This window comes from Chelonoidis abingdonii, chromosome 17 (assembly GCF_003597395.2).
Source record: "Chelonoidis abingdonii isolate Lonesome George chromosome 17, CheloAbing_2.0, whole genome shotgun sequence".
NCBI lineage: Eukaryota > Metazoa > Chordata > Testudines > Testudinidae > Chelonoidis > Chelonoidis abingdonii.
In genome coordinates this window covers 9,698,429-9,718,304 of record NC_133785.1, presented here as the reverse complement: position 1 = coordinate 9,718,304, position 19,876 = coordinate 9,698,429, and the positions used below count along the sequence as shown (strand labels likewise).

General features: G+C 50.7%; 1 protein-coding gene across 17 annotated transcripts in view; it reads right to left on the bottom strand.

Moving 5' to 3' along the window:
- MARK2 (microtubule affinity regulating kinase 2) overlaps window positions 1-9,459 on the bottom strand; it is a 360,709-nt gene extending 351,250 nt beyond the window's left edge. For 5 of the 17 annotated variants that reach the window (XM_032804214.2, XM_032804213.2, XM_032804217.2 and 2 more), the window contains exon 1: window positions 8,945-9,458. Coding sequence is in view for 13 of the 17 variants with exons in the window: in XM_032804213.2 (XP_032660104.1) it covers window positions 8,945-9,001 (57 nt within the window). In the remaining 4 variants the exon portion in view is untranslated. Of the gene's footprint in view, window positions 1-8,944 lie in introns of all 17 variants that reach the window. The other 12 variants (XM_075073349.1, XM_032804227.2, XM_032804222.2 and 9 more) reach the window with 5 other exon arrangements.
- Window positions 9,460-19,876: the final 10,417 nt, after the last annotated feature.

Genomic DNA, 19,876 nt, shown 5'->3' with positions numbered 1-19,876 from the left:
GTGAGACTCAGGGCATCTGAGTCTTGGGGTCCCCCAGGGAAGGTTTTGGGGAGACCAGAGTGAGCCAAACACTGGAATTTTTGGCTGGTGGCAGCGCTATCAGATCTAAGCTGGTAAATAAGCTTAGAGGAATTTATGCTAGTACCTCATATTTGAAGTCTAAGGTTCAGATTGAGGAATTATACAATGACAGTTGCATCTTCCCAGAGTAGTGTTATGACACATAATAATACCCAGCTCTTAACTAATGCTTTTCATCAGCAGATCTCAAAGCACTTCACAAAGTTGGGATGTATCATCACCATCATTTTACAGCTGGGGAAACTGAGGCACAGAGAGAGGAAGGAATTTGCCCAAGGTCACTCTGCAGGCCCAGGGCAGAGCCAGGAAGAGGAGCCAGGTCTCCTGAGTCCTAGTCCAATGCTCTTCCCACACTACCTAATAAGACAGGAAGGACGACATTTTCCGTTATATCACTGCTACATCAATAACAGTATTCCTTTTCTGTATTCCCATGCTTGCACCTCAAGCAGACTACCAACTGAAGCTGTGCCTGTGTTTGGATAGATTTATGAAGACCAAAGAAATTGCCAGACTGGATCATACCCCAGGTCCATCTATCCCAGGATCCTGTCTTCAACAGCACCTAGCACCAGATGCTTCAGAGAAAGGTATGAGAACCAGACAGTGGACAGATGTCGGTTAACCTGTCCCTCTCACAGGTGTCATCCTAGACATGATGAAAGATTGAAACATAAGGTTTAATATCCCTTAAAACAGAATTTTTTCCAATTAACTGTAACACCTGGATATCCTTGAGATCCATTTAAATACCCAATTTCTTTTGGTACTGGCCTCAATGACTCCTTGTGACAGCAGAGGCCAAGTCTCAAACTAAAGAACAGATTTAAAAGTTTATTAGAAAATATTTAAATAAAGATGATACAGAGAGTTTGAGGTGTCAGTCATTAGTCATTGGGGGCAACATACAGAGTATGAAGGGATGCTGGAATTTGGTTATGGTTCAGCATATAATACATACAGTCTGTAATGTCCCCAATGCGGGGTGTACGGTGGGTGGGGTCAAGATATAGTAGGGGAGCAGTGAGGGTACATCGCTCATATAGTGGGTTACACACAGTCATGAGTATGGGTAAGCGGGCCGGGTAATGGGGACAGGGTGTCCCTCACATGGTGGAATCCAGATTGGTGGGTTCAGGACTCAGGGGATATAGTTTAGTAGGGGGGTTGTAAGGGTTTCCCCCTCCCCCCCATGGGCGCGTGAAGCCACAACGGCTCACTCCTGGTATTGGCGGTGGCCGGTGATGTGTTCAGTGTAAATGTCCCTAGACCACCGGCTAGTGTCTGAGACCATCAGACGTCTCATGAGTCGCGCATAGCGACGGCCCACCCCACAGGCCCTAAGTACACGTTCGTTACAGGGGTCCCAGGCGCCTAGCGCCCCAACGATCAGAGCGTCGGTGTAGTACTACACTGATAACGTTTTCAGCTCTCTTAGCCAGAAGGCCGAGTACTAAAGCCAAAAGAAGCAGGTGCTGATGGAAGCTTAAACCCATTTTGCTAGTGTTCAGGTTATTTCACTTCATAAATGCAGAAACAACTGTATGTTTGATCTTTTTCCTAGACATACAATCCAGGGGGCATGAGCACACAGAGCAGCCTTGGAAAACAAACTGGGAAAGTAACAGAACGTCCCATACAAATGACAGCCCCATTCTCAGAGCAAAGGAAGTTTAAGATGGATAATGTACAGGAGACGCTTCCTAAACAAAAAGAGCACATGTAAACAGAATAGCCAGCCAGCCAGTTTAGGTAGATCAATTCAAAGTACATTTAGCCACGAGAGTTCCTTTCCTTAACACAGTTCAGCTATTGCACAACCTGTTTGCAAGTGTTTGGCTTCCTGATAAATACGAAATGCAGCACTCCAAAAACAGTGCCATTAATGCTTGGAAGCCTGCTTGCTTCAAAGACTGAGCTTTTGACCCAAAGCATCTCATACTAAACCAGGAGTTCTTCCTCTCTCTCAACTGTTAAAGTTACCAAGGGAAGAAGGCAAAATTCAAAGAAACAGAGCTAAGCATCAGCCATGGGGGAACTTCATGAAAACACAATGCCATCAGAGAAATGCTTTCCATGGGAACACCAGAATGACTAGCTTAATTTGCAATTCAGGGCACTTCCACTCAAGAAACACCTAGTCTTTTTTAGCTTCCATACAGCCAAACACGTATAACCCACCACCCCCACCTAACAAATGTAGCCAGATATTTTGAGTTTCATTTTAGATTGAAAAATAAAAAAGGACTAGCAATGTGCTTATCTGACATTAATCAGAATCTGAGTCACAGATGAGGAGATATAGAGCAACCTTCTCAGCTTAGTGTAACCAGAAGGTTATCAGAAAGGATTGGGAGTCAGGACTCAGAACTCCTGGGTTCTATTCCCAGCTTTTTCCACTCACTTGCTACAATGATCTGTCTTCCAGTGTGAGGCTGTGGTAATTAGAGAGTTTGGGTGGTATTTCTGGTACGTTTGCTCCCTATACTTGGAATATGTTACTGCGCTTAATCTAAATCAAACAGTCTCAAACTTATTTTTAAAGAGGGGGGAGGGAATGGACCATACCATTTTTGTCTCATGGGCATCACAAAGATCTCCTTCCCAGTATCAAATATCTCAGCAACTCCATGGCAACTGCCGACACGGAAGACTCATATTAGGGAAATATTTAACTTGCTCTTATCTTCTTTCAGCAAAGAGAGGGAGCACCATGCAACACACTGATTCTCACCGACTGCTAGTGGACACGCCATGGGCCACAGCTGAGGAACCAGTGTTCTGAGCCAAGTCAAATGGAACTTGATATTACAGAGATAGACAACTTATAAATGCTTGTCAGAATACTGTACAAGCCAGATAACATCTTTATGCTTTATCATCTGCATTATAGTAGCACCCAGAGGCTACAACTGAGATCAGAGGCCTGTAGTACTAAGTGCTGTGCAGACAGTGGGGAAACTGAGTCACAGAAATGCTGTGACTTGCCCAGTGTCAGAGGGTTGGCAGAAAGGAAGGATGGTCCAGTGGCTATAGTGCTAGCCTGGGACCCAAGAGACCTGGGTTCAACTCCCTACTCAGTTACTGACCTGCCCAAGGTCACACAGGGACACTCAGTCTCTGTGCTTCAGCTCTCCATCTGTCAATTGAGGATAATACCCCCCTTATTGGAGTGTTGTGAGGTGCTAGATACTATAGTAACAGGGGCATATAAGCACCTTACATAGTTGTGACAGAACCAGCAATCAAACCTAGATCTCCAGAGTCTCAGCCCACAAAACAATCTTGTCTCTGCTTCAGTTCAGCCATCTGCAAAAGACTATAGTGGTATATCCCTTCCTCACAAGCAGGTCACATGGCTTAACTAAGTAGTATCTATAAAACAGACACATGGCACTGGGGAAAGGCAGGATATTTGTTAGGTGCTGCTCTCACGTTCTTCACGAATGGCTTTATTTGTAGTCACTGCTGGTACAGGAAGTTCCCGTCTACCAAGCACAAATCACCATTGAGTACCAACTGGTACAGGGACATCAGCTCTTACCAAAGACCAGCCTAACCAGTCGAGCAAGCATTACCCTACTCTTTAGCCTCCAAGTAGGGAGTAAAGAGTGATTTAATAGCCCAGAATAAAGCTCTGCAGCTGGGACTCCCCCCTATCATGTGACTGTTAAGTAACAGGATATTTTACCCATTACACTTCATAAAAAGGAGGAAACAAGACAGTTGGGGTTCATAAAGAAGTTGCACTTGTTTCTATCCCCAGGAATTTATCATATGAAATGTCAGGGATAATAAGGGAAGAGAAAAAAATAGCAATACTGTATTAGAAAAATGCAGCTGAAGAAAGACATCTGCAGATATAGCTCCCAGCAGGAATTAAGAAACAGTAGGAAAAATATCAGTTTTGCTTGACACACGTAGTAGGCAGTGTGTCTAATAGTTAGCATAAGACTCCTGGGTTCTATGCCTCACTCGTCTACTGACTCTTTGGCTGTGTCTACCCTAGAATACTGGTATAGTTTAGCGTGGTACAGTTATATCACCATAAAGATGCCTTATTCCCCTTGAAGTGAAGAAACAGCTATATCAGTATAAGGCATCTTTATACCAGTATAACCCATATTAGCATTTGCACCAGTTTAACTGTCAAAAAAAAAAAAAAAAAAAAAAAAAGTTACACCACTAAGGGTATGCCTACACTGCCCATGTTACAGTGCGGCAGCACTGTGATGTGGGCATTGTAGACACACTTTATCACCACTACAGTTTTAGCGCTGAAAGTGACAGTGTAGACATAGCCTAATTAAGAGTAACTGGAAGTTCTTTGGAGTAGAGCCCTGCACGGATAAAAAATGTGTGAGCGCATCAATCCGCAAACATGGTCTGCAGATACCCCCAGATATAAAACCGATATCCACAGATTTGCAGGGCTCTACTTTGGGGCAAGAACCTGTCTTCCTACATGACTGTGAAGCAACTAGCATCCCTTGGGGACATACATCAATAGGAGTCTGGGCTGCAGTTAACTTCACAATTTACGCTCACCTCACACCATGGGAAATCACCATAGCTTGGATCTCAGCAACTACACACACACACACACACACACACACACCCCCCGCATCAGCAGCCTTAGAATCCAAACACTGTCTCCTCTGCTGGGAAGTAGCAATTAGGCCAGTGTTTCTCAACCTGGGGGTCCAGAGACAGGTTTAGGGAGGGTTACAAGCAGAGCTGGCATTAGGGGATAGGAAGCAGGGCAATTGCCTGAGACCCCATGTCAAAGGGGGCCCCACAAAGCTAATTTACATGTTTCAGCATGGGACTGATGCCCATAGCTTGGAGCTTAATGGGCGGGTGAGTGTGTGTGTGTCTGGAGGGGGAGGTCCACAATTTTTTCTAGCAGGAAGTAATGATCTATTTTTTTCCTTTTTCTTTTTAAATTCAAAGGGAGTCACCAGCATCAAAAGGTTGAGAAACACTGAGTTAGGCCTTCCCCACTCATGAGAGCCAGGCAGTACCAATCACAGTATTTCCACTTAGCTCATCATCAGTCTTACAGCGGCATTTTGGTCTGCTGGGTTTTAATACCTCCTTGCAGATAATATAATCCTGGAAGTTGGACTTCCCCAGTTGGGAAGCCAACCTGAAGAATAAAACTTAAGGCAGGGAGAAATGGGAAGTACATTACATACAGGTGACTGTCTCAGAAGCTGGAGTTCTGCACCATTAGTATGTGGCAAAAAGTGCAGAAGGAACATGTTTAAGCTGTAAAACATCACGGATAGGACCAGACATCCTCATTCAAGAAATAGGCAATAAAAGCCAAAGATTTCACAATTTTCTGCATCCGCCACACTATGCTGCTATATATTTTAAAATATCGTTAATTCCAACCGATGTAGGTATACATGTAAGATGCACTTCCTGGGAGATTACTGAAATCCCTGCAATAGGGCTGCATTCTCTGTCAGTGGGTACACTGAGAGGGTTAAAAGACGCATACAATTTTGTCAAGTAGGATGTGAAAACAGCTTAGTCAAACAAGGTAATACAGTGCAACCTCTGTTTATCTGAAATGTTTCTGGGACAGTAAAAGGCACTTGGATAATTGAGAGAGTTAGCTGATTCATGTGGAGGGTGAGGGTGGACAAAGACCCTGAGAAAAGGGAGTTTTGTGTTAGAGGAAACAGTGTAATACTGAGCTGCACATGTCTCTCTCATCCTCAAAGTAAAAATTTCTACATCAGTTCTGATGGTCCAGCCGCCTGAAATACTCATCCACAATGTTCTAGATAACAGAAATTACAACACTTCCTGTTTTTAACCTCAAAATAGTTGACTCTACCTTGAAAGCAAGAGGTGCTCAAGCTAAATTTTCCACCTAAAAACAGTTTTTCAGATAAGGCCCACCTGAGTTTTGATCACAAAAAGCCACCACCACACAACAAAGTGAACTTTGGCGAGGTGTTGCTCTTCAGTTTAGATGATCAGTTTAGGATGGCTGATAGTTCTCTGCTCAAGACAAACCAAGGGTGGAAATGGTACAAGCAAGTCTGCAGGTCAGGATTTAGCAGAGTTGCATGGAAAAGGATTCCATACAAACCCCCTACCCTGACTCTGATGCTGTTATCTTCTTAAAAGCACAAGACGATACCAAAGTGAAAAAGCAGCAAGAGATGGAGATGCACTATAGTTTGCCTTTCTTGGTTTCTGTTCTCTGACATCTCCACAACCCCCTCTTAACACTGCCAGAGATAAATTCTTATTTTATTGATAATTTAGATTAGAGCCAACTCTCCAGCCCTCCAATTTTAACGGAAGTAGATGACTGAAATCTTGGCTTTGAATTATGTTCTGCTTTTGCCTTTCTTTATTATGCACCATAATAGTCTACATGCAACCCCTCTCCCCAAGAAAACAGGGAAGGACATAGCTAAAGAAGCCTAGATAATTGAGAGATAGTCCAAAGTGTCAGAGTCAGAGATCTGAATTCTCATTATCCAGTCATACACACAGAGATAAGGGAAGCAGAAGCTTTATTTTTATGCTTCATCAATTTAAAGTTGAGGCAGCTGAAGAGAGATCATGGAAACAGCTTTAGAGCAATCATGCTTAAATGTCAGCCAAATTTAGTTATTTTGAAGAAATTGTTAAGAACACAAAATGAATGAATGTTATGAGACCAGTTAATAGAAACAGAGGAAGCCTCTCCCCATTTTGAAGTCGCATTCCTGCTCCTTTAAAGGCACCTATGAAGAAAAGTCTATTAATTCTAAGGAGCAGGGCACACAAGGAGACCGCGTCCAACTTCATCCCTCTTGGAACTCCACTGATATAAGGCATGGATTAGTAGTCAAAGGGTTCAGCTATGGCCCTCTTGGCCACATAATGCACAAGTGTATGTACAGTACACAATTCCACACCTCCCTGTGCTTCATTAGCAGGGGGACAAAACCACATAGTGGTCTCTGGACTGAAAGGGAAGTCCATTTTTTAAACATCTTTTTTTTGGACAAGGGTAAGGGGAAGATTAAGCAGCACATGGCTGCTACAGTGCAGCCACGACTGAGAATGAATCAGACTTCATGGCGTGAAGGCTGTTATTAGGACAGAAGCCCAAAACCTTTCAGGCCTGGCAAGGGGGTGACCGGGCAGTCTATCTAATGCAGCACATGTGGGCAGGTAGTTATCCTACCCATTAAACCAGTTTGCAGGACAAGACCCTGTGTGACTTGCTATGATTCTCAGCACCTCATGGGAACCAGCTCAGAAGAGCAGCACCCCACCTCTCCCTTAATGGATCACGTTCAAACAGATCTTCTCCTTGTTTAAAAAAAAAAAAAAAAAAAAAAAGTCAGGTATAACACAAAGCAATGAATTACCCTCTGCTATTACACAACCTGCTTCAACTGTATGAGCTCTTGAAAGAATACTCTTTACAAAGAAGGTCAAAAATTACATTTTGATTCTCCTTATGCAATTAAACAGAACACCTGAAGGGACCCTGGCTGCACAACCAGCCCCTTCTTTTCTCCACAAAAAAAAAAAAAAAAAAAAAAAAAAAAAAAAAAAAAAATCACTGATTATGGGAAGCTCCCATCTACAGCAGGTCTAAACTCACAAAGACCGGGGGGAAAAAAGAGGTTAGATTGGTGCATTCTTACGAGCGGTTTCCTAAATCCGGGGGGGCGGGGGGGGAAGAGATGTGGATTTGCTCACTAGTTGTCACCTCTCACAAACACATGCCTGAAAGAGCAAACCACATCACCTCACAAAGCATCTTGAACTGCAACAAATGAATAAGGCACCTGAGACAGAGGGAACCCTTTGGGTCTGAGGCCTAATAAGGACATAGGGAAATACTGAGTGACCATGGAAGCGGGATCTTCCATTCTGGAGAAACCCAAGGAAGGACTAGATGTAATATGGAACAGCAGAGAAGGCAAAGAGATTCAGAGCAAGGGGCCATTTCCCTTGCCCAGTCAAAGCCCCCATCATTCATCATGGATCGATGAGGCAATTAATATGTGAGAGAGGAAGAAGAAATGGAAATGCTCCCTGCTCCAAACTGCTCATACACACCATAGGGCATAGATCAATCCACAGCCCTCTCCTTCCCATTTCAGGGAGACTGGGTTCAGGGTGGGCCATTAAGGGGCATAGAGCCACTCCTGCATCATCACTCATTGGCCTTTGGGTATAAGAAGTAGAGAGAGCGCTCTCTCATTCCTGCAGCATGCCTCTCTTCCACCATGGGCACACTACAGGGTTCCACAAGTGTCCCTGCACCCATCCTAGGGTGGGGGAATTAGGAAGATACACAAGGGTCTATAGATCTGTGCACAGACCTTAATAGTCTCTCCCTTACCTGTCTCCATATCTCATTCACCAGGGACAGCAGTTAGTGATGAAGTACTGGGGGCATGGGTACACATACAGGGGCTATCTCTGACCTGCACCACCTCCCTTCCGTTCCGTTCACCATGGAACAGCAGAGTATGAAAGATATGTAGGGAGCTCCTGGGTGGTGGATATGTAGCCACATATAGGGGATTTTGTAGGAGTCTCCTGCTTTCCTGCTCCACATCCCCCAGCACAGGGAGGGCCAGGTGGATACATAAGGACCCAGGAAGGGTGCTTATCGATCTATGGAGAAGAGGCAGACTCCCACGCCTCATTTAACATAGGAAGCATAGGGTAGAGATCTATAGGTGACGGCATATTACCCACTCCACAGCCACTGCCTGCTCCATGTACCCCGTACGGTGCAGGGAACCCCCTCCTGCCCTCCCCTCAGTACAACATGGAATCCCGCCCGCCCTCCCTCCCGCGGGGCAGGAAGCCCCCAGCCCCCTACCTGCTCCGCGTCTCTCTCATTCACGGTGGGGAGGGGGCTCCGGCCGCTGCTCGACATCTTGCCCCCCCTTGGCCAGCGGCTCCGGCAGTTCCTGGGGCTCAGGCCGGGGCTCTCCTCACACCGCTGGGGGGCGGCCAAGCCACCACCATGGGGGAGCCCCAGGGGGAAGGGGGGACTCAGGGAGCCGGAGGACGCCCGGGCTCGGACATGGGTCTCCGCCGGGCCGCGGTGAGGAGAGCCCGGCCCGATGGCTCAGGCGAACCCTGGGATGAGGCGCAGGGACCGAGCCGCGCCGCCGCCAACCGGGCTTGCGCGTAGGCGAAGGCTGCGCGGAGCCGGGGCTAAAATCCGGAGGCCGAATGCCCCCGGCCAAGCCGCCTTCTCCGCCCCGAGATCCGGCTCCCCTCAGCGCATCTCACTCTCCCACAGCAGCGGCTCCCAACATGGCCGCCGCCGCCGGCCTTCGGCCATTTCCGCCCCCGTCCGGAAACATCCGAGCCACCCGCCAGAGACAGTTTCCGCCGGTTCCGGAAACACCAGCCGCCCTGCAACCTGCCGCCGCTTCACGGAAATACTCGACTCGCCCTCCCTCACCATCGCCAGCTCCCGCCTCCTTCCGGAAAGAACCGAAACGGCGGGCGCAGCCCCTTGCACGGTCGGTCATTTCCGCCTCCTTCCGGAGAAACCCGAAGTTCAACTTCAGGGCAGCGAACGGACATTTCCGGACCATCGTCCGAGATACCCGAGGGCTGAAGATCGGCACTTTCCGGAAAACTCTCCGCCCCCACTGAGGAACCCCACGGCAATTTCCGGAAATCAACGAAAATAGCCGAAGATGCTTCGGTTCTTTCCGCCTTCCCAAGACGAGTAGTACCCGAGCCCAGGGAGACAGCTTCGGCTCTTGTCCCCACTGTCCGTAAATAAGGTCTCAGTTTACACTTGAAGGGGGTTATTTTCTCGTGAGGAGGAGGGTAGCGGGGCTGGAGGGAGGGGACAATAAATCACCCATCTGGGTACCTAGGCGTGCAAATGTGTACACATGGATGCACACCTGATTGTGCAAATATGCATGCATGTTCACACCTGGTCATGCAAACACGCACAAGTGTGCATGCACACCTGGACACATACACCTGCAAGGGCATCTACATAGGCAAACATAGTAGGTCTGAAAGCGCACACCTCCAAACCCCAGTGCCTGGCCATAGATGTGCATGCATTTTATAGAATCATAGAAGGGGAAGGGACCTCAAGAGGTCATCTAGCATAGCCCCCTGCACTCAAGGCAGGACTTAGTATTACCTAGACCATCCCTGACAGGTGTTTGTCCAACCTGTGCTTAAAAATCCCCAATGACGAGATTCTACAACCTCCCTAGGCAATTTATTCCAGTGCTTAACCAGTGCTTTGCACCCCCCAGCTGCACCTGCGCCCCCTGGAGACACAAGACTCACCTGCACACACTCCCTCTTGGCCCCACGCACAGCCATGCGTCTCTTACCCCATGCACCTATAACCAGCCCTCGCAGAAACACAGGGTCCCCGTCCCCTTCCCCTCCCAGTGTTCTCCTCCATGCGAGGGGGGAGAGGGCTGGTGCTAACCCACCCCCCCAGGCGCACGATGCCGATCGGAAACCTTATTTTCCCATATGCTCAGACCCCGCCTTCTCTGCTGCTGCTGCTAGAGCCTCATTAACCAGCTACATGGACTAGCATAACTACAGCTTGGGACTGAAGTGCGCCAGCAGCGGCACCTGCTGCTCAGAGGTAGACTTGCAGTTGGTGGACCCCCAGCTCACGGCCAGGAGCAAAGCCTGAGGCGCTCGGGATGATGCTGGTGCTTGGGGGTGCTCAGAACCCCACTTAGCATCCTCGAGATGCGATGGGAGCAGGCTGCTGTCGACGATGTTCAGTGCCTCAGTTAGCCCACGAGTGCTAGGAATTCGTTGGGGGGAAAGGAGCACACACATGCCCTCCCATGATATGGGGAGGGATAGCTCAGTGGTTTGAGCATTGGTCTGTTAAACCCAGAGTTGTGAGTTCAGTCCTTAAAGGAGTCATTTAAGAATCCGGGATTGTTTCTCCTCTGAGAAGGGGGTTAGACTAGTTGACCTTCTGAGGGCCTGTCTAACTCTGGTATTCTAGGATTCCACAAACTGAATGATCTGTACACAGCCACAATTGGATGCATACATACACACATCTGTGCAAACACACATCTGCTTGCATGGCCATCTGCAGGCACTCAGACACTCCTACCTTGAGTCACAGCTGTGTATCTTGACATGCAAACATATTCACACAATTGCCTAGCATCCCAGTTGCATGCACACACTTGTGCAACATCCCTTCACACACACTAGAGCAGCAGTTCTCAAACTGTAGGTCACAACTCCATTTTAATGGGGTTGCCACAGCTGGCTTAGACTTGATGGGGCCCAGGTCTGAAGCCAAAGCCTGAGGGTTTTAGCACTGTGTGATGTGACTCCAGTTACAGGCCCCCTACCTGGGGCTTCAGCTTTGCACCCTCACCACTCCACACCCTCCCACTGCCCAGATCAGTGGGGCTCAGAGGGCTCAGGCTTTGGTTCCCCCTCCTGGGTCATGTAGTAATTTTTATTGTCAGAAGGGGGTTGGAGTGCAATTAAGTTTGAGAACCCCTGCACTACAGAATGCTCGTAAACCGCTTGGCCAACATTAGCACAACCAACATAGGCTGGCTGATGCTTGCATTTGTGGATCATTTCAAAATTTGGGTCTGTTGGTCTCCTCTCAAACTAAATACCCTGTAAAGAGGGTAGAGATTCCAACCAGAGTGCTAGTGCGTAGGGAGCTAACAAGGAAACAAGTTGCGCCCTTAGTGGGGTGCAACACTAGGTGAATTGTTGAAACTGTTGTATTCAAAACACGCCATGACACATTCCACACTGCAGCAGAGCTACACGCTGACTCTGCTTAGCAGCTTGGCACACAGCACCTAATCAGCAATAGGGGACTCCTGTTTGGGGCCAGCTCCCCAGGGATCCCTACCCAGATTTAATGGGTAACACACCAGGCATTTTTCAACCTGCCAATTGAGGGCCCCAGGCATGAACAGAGCTTCATGTCATACCTGAATGTCATCCCAGAATCACACAGAGTGGGGAACTATTCTATGCAGCTTTATTGTTGTTCTGTGTATCTGAGGATCGTGTGGACAAAAATCAAGGGTCCCCATTGTGCCAGAGGCTGCACAGAGCCCCACCTGAAATCACAGCCCCATAGTAAAGGTATCCTGAGCTTAAAATGTAAACAGACAAAGGTTGGGAGGAGTTATGTAGGCCCAAAGAGGGGAGGGTTCTTGCCTGAGGTTAGTGTCAGAGCTGGGAACAGATCCCAAGCATCCTGAGTCCCAGCCCAGTACTCTACCCACTGGGATGCACTATTCTCCATGGCTGTGGTTTGCAAGCCTATAGGCAAAAGGACACAGTCACCACCAGGGCTTGGACTCAAGAGTCCTGGCTCCCAGGCTGACCTGGTTGGAAGGAGGTTACATAGGCTTTCTGCTCCTCTCCCAAACTCCTGAGTCCTGGGGCTGGTGCCAGGGACAAGGAATACCCGATAGCGGCCAGCTGGGTGCATGGGTGGTGCAGAAAATTACCTCCCCCCATCCCTCCACAGCTTCCAAGGCAGCAGGGAATATGCAATATGGAGGGAGGAGACTACTCCACTCACCCTGCCAGCAGGGGTCAGTGTTGCTCTCCACTAGCAACACCTGCCAAGATTTTAAGGGAACTGGGGAAATGCAGGTCACAAAGGCTCCAGTCCCCGTTTACTGGAGTATCAGTTGCAGGGTGGCCAGCCAGTGGCAAGCAGTGCCCGCTGGCTCTATGCCTACCTGACATGTTGGGGCTTGCTCAGGAACAAGGGGCAGGGCTCGGGAGTGACTGGAGTGGGTGATTTATAGCAGGACAGCAGTGAGAATTGTCCCTGTGCAGAGACACTGCCCCGATCTATGGCCCACTGCTGCTGCAGGGCATGGAACACACAGCCTCCTGCCATTCCTGCTCACATGAGCGGGTGCCCCACATAGCTGGGGACACACAGTTTTCCAGGCACCCTCTAAACAGTCAGTTGGCAACAGCAGTTCTTACTAGCAACTGGAGCCTGGAGTCGGGGACAGGGGACAGGTTAGACGAGAAAAGAGGCATGGGTTGCCTTGGAGGGGGCACATTGGTGCCTGAGTCCATGGCAGTGCCCGGAGGAAGTGACGCAGCATGCTCCAGTGGCTCCAATGCTGGCCCGGGAGTCTGGGCTGTGGGAGGGGTGTGGGGTCTAGTGAGTTTGAGCAGGGAGGCTGCAGGGCCTGGCACAAAGAAGCCTCAGCCTTGGTGCAGGGGGATCAGTGTGGCAGTACAGTAACACAGGTGCCAAGTAGCAGAACCATGGCTGATTGGGGAAGGTGGAGAGATTTCTGTGCCAGAGGCCGGAGGGTTAAACTAAAAACTCAGTCAGGTGTCAGCAAACAGCATGTGTGTGACTGGCAGGCTGAGTCCAGCAAGGCTGGACTGGAAATGCAAGAGGAGGATAATGGGGGCGGGGGAAGCTGACCACAGGTGAAGGGTGCAGCAGAAGGCAGCCTAAAGGCGGGGGAAGGGGGGAAGCAGAAAGCTGCCCACGAGATGGGGGAGACATCAGAAGGCAGCCTACAGGGGGAGGGGGGAGCACCTAGAGGGGAGCACAAGGCATTTAATGGGTTAGGGGCCAACTGGGGGGCAGCAGAAGACAGCACATAGCCTTGGGGGCAGCAAAAGGCAGCCTGCAGCTGCAGGGACCAGTGGAAGGGAGCCCACAGGCTGGCGGGAGAGTGGAGGGCAGGAGAAGGCAGCCCACAGGCTGTGGGGAGGAGAGGGGAGCAAAAGGGAGCTCGGAGGGTGGGAGGAGAGTGGAGCGCAGCAGAAGGGAGCTTGCAGACTGGGGGGAGGAGCGGGGAGTGTAAGGGAGCCTGTGGGCTGTGGGGTGGTGGGGGGCTGTGGGTCAGGGCTGCACAGAGGGGGGGGAAAGTGGGGCAATTTGCCCCAGGCCCCCACAAGAGTTTTTCGGGGCCCCTGGAGTGAGGTCCTTCACTCGCTCTGAGGGCCCCAGAAAACTTTCGTGGGTCCTGGGCCCCCAGAGCTTCTTACGCTCTGGGTCTTCGGCAGCAGGGAGTCCTTCCACTCCAGGGCGGAAGGACCCCCCGCCATCGAATTACCACCAAAGCGGGACCTGTTGCCGAAGTGCCGGGTCTTTGGCGGTAATTTGGCAGCGGGGGGCTTCCGCCGCAGGTCTTTGGGGCACTTCGGTGGTGGGTCCCGGAGCAGAAGGACCCCCCGCTGCCGAATTACCGCTGAACGGAGGCCCCCCGCCTCCAAAGACCCCAGGCCCCCGGAATCCTCTGGGTGGCCCTGCTGTGGGTCAGGATCCCCCGCCCCCCAGCTCTGCCTTAGAGTAGGAGTTTCTACCTATAAAGCCCCATGGAGGGCAGGAGGGAGGTGCTGGGGGGTCCAGATACATGATCAGGTGAGGAAGGCAGGGAGCTACTCTGCCGTTAACCCTTCACTGTCTTGTCCCCATCACCCAGCAACCCTGGCTGCTGGACTGAGTGCCTGGGTTGAGGGGGGTGGGGGAGGGTGGGAGCTGGGACTTACCTCTCCCAGCTGCAGAGAGGAGTCCTGAGCACCAGCAGTGGAGGGTCTGGGGGCTCTGCAGGGACTATGCGGAGGAGACATGCCCCCCGTGGAGAACCAGAGCAAATCAATGGCTAAAGCCCAGGCAGGAGCAAGACAGCCCACTGCCAGCTGGGAGTCATTAAGGGCACCACACATACTTCCTCTCCAACTGCATCTGAGCCCTCCAATCCTGTGCCCCCCAGACTCCCCACACACGTGTGTCCCCAGACCACTTTCCTCTGAGCCTCTTACCCCCCAGTACCTCTGCATCCCAAGCCCCTCCTCTCCCAAGGAGGTGGGCGAAGCAACCCCTGGGTCCAAGAGAGAGCTGTGGCCAAGGGCACGATGCCCATCATACACATAGCTGGCTGGAGATACGAGGTGGGTCAGGCTGAGGAACTCCCCTAGCACCCACAAGGGGTGCTGCTTCCACAACAGGACTTGTTTAACAGCAGGGGGAAGCTGCAGAGTTGAGGGGAAGGAAGGGACCCCCAAGGCAGAGGGTACCCTAAAGCAGGTCACACTGAGACACAGAGGTTACAGGGGTCTGTGTTTCTTCTGCTTCCCCCAGCAGGACTTTCTCACTCAACCCCTTGGAACCTCAGGAGCATTACCACGGGGCTGCTACTCACCCTGCTCCACTGTAGGTAGGGGCACCCCCAGGCCCAACTGTGTCATCGGTAGACTCCCAGGGCTGCCTCCAGGCCCTGTGGCAGTATGATTCATAGGGATACCTTCAGGGCTGCTCTTGGGCCCCATTTCATTATAGCTAGAGGCAACCTCAGGCCACACATGGGCCCCATTGCATTATGGGTAGAGGCACCCCAGGGCTGTGCATAAGACCCAGTGCATTATGGACAGGGATAACCCCCATAACTGCTCCCAGACCAATTGTATTATGGATGGGGCACCCCACAGAACATCTCCCAGGCCCTAATGTATTATGGGCAGAGGCACCTCCACAAGGCTGTTCCCAGGCCCTGTTGAATTATGGCTGGGGGCACCCCCCAGGGATGCTTCCATGGCCCATTGAGTTGTAAAGGATTCACAGCAGCCTGGGAGTGTAGCAAGATAAAAAGGGGCCAAACTTCCATAATCCTCCTGCCCACTGTGTCCCAGAACTGGCAGGATGCCAGAGTCACCTGTGAATGGGAATCCTCTCCCTTTGGCATGGAAACACACCCCCAGCAGAGGGAATGCAGTGCCATCTTCTAGCCAGCAGGGGGCATCCCCCAGATGACAGGGCACATCGCCCCAGATGACAAGGGTAAAAACAAGATTCAAGAGTCGGGGAGGGATAGGAACAGGCCATGAGTTACTGACCACGAGAGGGCCCTACCCCTGCTGCAAAGAACTCCATTGGCCCTGGGGTAGGACAAAGAGAAGCCCCAGCCACCCACCACAGACAGAATAAGACCGCCCAAAAATCCAACCCCTCCAGGAAACACAGACAGAACTATGGATATGCACCCCACAACTTCCCCTAAAGAAGCCACGACTGAGATGGGTTGGGATTTAAGGGCATCGGCAGGGCTGGGGTGGGAGGTGGGCTGGCATAGCCAGGCTGGTGAATTATGCTTTTCAGTCTCACTCTTCCCTCTGTGATTCCACACAAGTCCCAGCCCCCCTGTCCACATGCTCACGGGGCACAAGCTACAGGAGAGATGATTGGACGCAGTGATACACTGACTTGCATCTGTGCAATATGTGAGGATTCTGGGGCTATGTGTTGCACAAGGGCATGCAATGCACAAGGGCACCACCAGGAGCATGTGAGATCCAGGCACCTGGTGCCCAAGGATGCCCAAAAGTAAGAGGCAATTCCCCCACTCTGAGAACACCCTCTCTCTCCACCCACCTGCTTTTTGTCTGTCCTCTCAATCCCAGAGCCTTCAAGACAGGGTGCCCTGATCCATCTCCATTGACCTGCAGATGTCCCCACCCCCCCCTTAATTGGGGACTAGTGGTGTTCCTCTTTCCCAGTGCAATTCCTTGCCCGCCCCCCAAAACATAGGGAAACTTCCCAACCCCCTACCTCCAGACCAGGGACCTGCAGTACAGTACATCCTTCTCCCAGTGCATCCCCTTCCCCATGGAATCACACATACTTGGTGCAGGGAATTCTGACCCCTCACCCCAAACCCTACAGCAAAGACTTGCAGTGAACTCCCCTCCCATGGGCATTTCTCCCCTCCCCCTGTAATCATAGAATCATAAAGTATCAGGGTTGGAAGGGACCTCAGGAGGTCATCTAGTCCAACCCCCTGCTCAAATCAGGACCAACCTCCAGACAGAATTTTGCCCCGGATCCCTAAATGGCTCCCTCAAGAATTGAACTTGTAACTCTAGGTTTAGCAGGCCAATGCTCAAACCACTGAGCTATCTCTCCCCTGGTACAATTGCTCCTTTGACACCAACCCAGACCATGTAACTATGGAGCACCACATGATCTTGGGAACCACAGAAGGATGGAGCTAGGCTCCATGCACCAGAGGGGGGTGCTGATGGGCCGGACCATGTATAGGATGGGGGGACATGCTGAGATACACGACAACATGCCTGTGATCTAATATGCATGGAGGATGTTGACATACACTGGGGATGTGTAACAAACATGAGCACATACATGGGTTTGCTAACATATATGACAACATGCATGGGAATTAACACACATAGAGGATGCTAACATGCATGACAACATATATGAATTATGCTAACATGAATGTTGGGTGCTAATACATGTGACAGCATACATGACTATGCTGTAATGGAGAGAGGGTGCTAACATATGTGACAATATGCATGGGAACTAACATACCTGAAGGATGTTAATATGCATGACAACATAATTAAGTATAACATGTATGGGAGATTAACATGCATGGAGCTGATAACATCATGACCCAATGCTAATGGGCATGTGTGCTAACATGAATGACCACATATATGGAATGCTAGCATGCATGACCATGTGCATGGGGAATACTTATATATCCGAGATTGCTAGTAGCCATGGCAACATGCATGGAGACAGTAATACACATGGTGTTCTTCACATGCATGACAGCAGACCTGGGAGTGATAAGTCATACACTATGCAAGGATAGTCTTTCTCCCTTAGATCCATACCTATGCCATGGCTGAGATGCATAGCACAGCAAGGGGAGCGGGATTCAGGTCAGGAACACCACACTAGAATCTTCTATGCCTTAGTCAAATTCATAGGGTTATGGGATGGCAGGGGTTAAGCCCTGTGTCCTGGCCTAACTCCAGCTTGGATCTTTCTATTGCCACCCATCTCTTTGATTCTTCCTCACTGTGTATCCTTAGGTGTTAAACAGTCTCCATAACCCACCCCAGAGGCAGCTGCTTCTCAGAACCAGGCAAAGTGTTCCTGTACCAAAAGCCCTGAGCTCTGCCGCAGAGGTGGCTGCACCTAAGTGCCTCCCCGTCTGTTAGTCTATAAGGTGCCACAGGATTCTCTGCTGCTTTTACAGATCCAGACTAACACGGCTACCCCTCTGATACTTGTCCCCTTGTGTTGTTACTCTGAATCCCATCACCTCCTGTGCTGCCTGCTTTAAATCCTGCAGCTGGCACATCCCAGGCTAATGGGCCTTCACAGGGAGTGGTGCTGATCAGGTCAGCTGATCACCACCCACACGATGTCTGTCGATACCCATTAGAGGGCAAGGTGGCAGTATCACTGTGTCCCAGCTGCATGGCAGCACCTGACTCAAGGCCAGCGTGGGGGGAGCTGTCCAGCTGCATGCACCTCTTCCTTGCATTGCAACCTCTGCAGACGCCAGCTACGGTCTGATCACCCTCCTGCCTCACCCTGTGTGCACACGCCCTGTCCATGTGCTTGAGAATCAAAGATGCAAGGTAAGGAAGGGCTGTTAGCACCCACTGTGAGCTGGTGTGCACCTTGGCACCTGACATGCCAACTCCCTGCCCCCCGCCCCCCACAGGCACCCACCCTCAGATTCCCCATGCGTGCTTGGTGCCAGCTGGATCATTTCCCCTAAGGTCAGGAAGGAAACACCCACCAGCATACCTGCAGCACTGGCCTGTCAAACAGGTGCATTATGGGAGTTGGAGGATCCTAGGTGGGCCCAGTAGTCTGTTCCAGGGTGGAGGGAAGGGAGGGATACTAGTTGGATGGGCCCATTGGTCTGATCTGGGGTGTCAGGGGAAGTGAAGGATGCCAGGCTGGATGGGCCCATAAATCTGATCGGGAGTAGATGCATCACCAATCTAGCTATATCTACTCCCAGGGCAGGAGTGGATTAGAACCAGAGGAGGGCTGACAGGAAGGGAGAGCAGCACACCAGAGGTTGGGAGACAGCAGTGCCCAATGGTATCATGGAAGGGGAGGCAGCACTATCATGGGTAGGGTGCTGTGGGTGAGGGGGCAGTTGTGCCATGGGTGAGGCAGTGCTGTGATGGGGGAAGGCAGCGCTGACACATGGGGAGGGGGACAATGCTCATGCTCTCAGCCTAGCGCAGGGACAGTATAGATTTGTCTGCTGGGTCTGTTCTGGCTGCAGGGAGATCTGTGGCATCAGAGATCGACCGGGTAGCACGTGGGTGAGGCAAGTTGCTTGTCTCAGCAATCTCCTTCCATGCTTAGGGCAAGATGGGGGGCGGGGGATCCAACAGATACCTGCAGGGCTGACCCATCCCCCTATCCTCCTCCCCAGGATTCCCTAAAATAGCACAACCCCTGCAGCGGCTCCCAGAAGATGCTTCCCCCTTCCCCCCCGCCCCCGTCCATCTAAGCTGATCCCCTGTATCCCATTCCCTGCCCCTTGAGCCAGCCAATTCCCCCATCCTTTGGCTGGATCAGAGCCAGCACCCCCTAGAAGGAAAAGACCTCAGATCCCAACCCCCACCCCCAAGTCACTGGTAACACAAGCTGTTCATAGTGTGAGTTAAATAACTGTTGGGTCATTAAAAATAAGCTTATACAGCCACTGCTGGGCCCAGTAACAAAGAAGAGCTTAGAAGCAAGTTACACAGTGCATGTGAGAAAATACATGGGGAGACAAGGGGGCTGAGAGTCAGGGCTCCTGGGTTCTGTTTTCAGCTCTGGGAGGGAATTGGGGTCTCATGGTTAGGAGAGGGGGAACTGTATCTGCACGTTATTCTGCTCCAGCCTCAGAACCCAGGAGTCTTGACTCTAAACCCCTTCTCCCTCACCATAAACCACTTAGACCCCACTCTGTGCTGGGAATAGAAATCC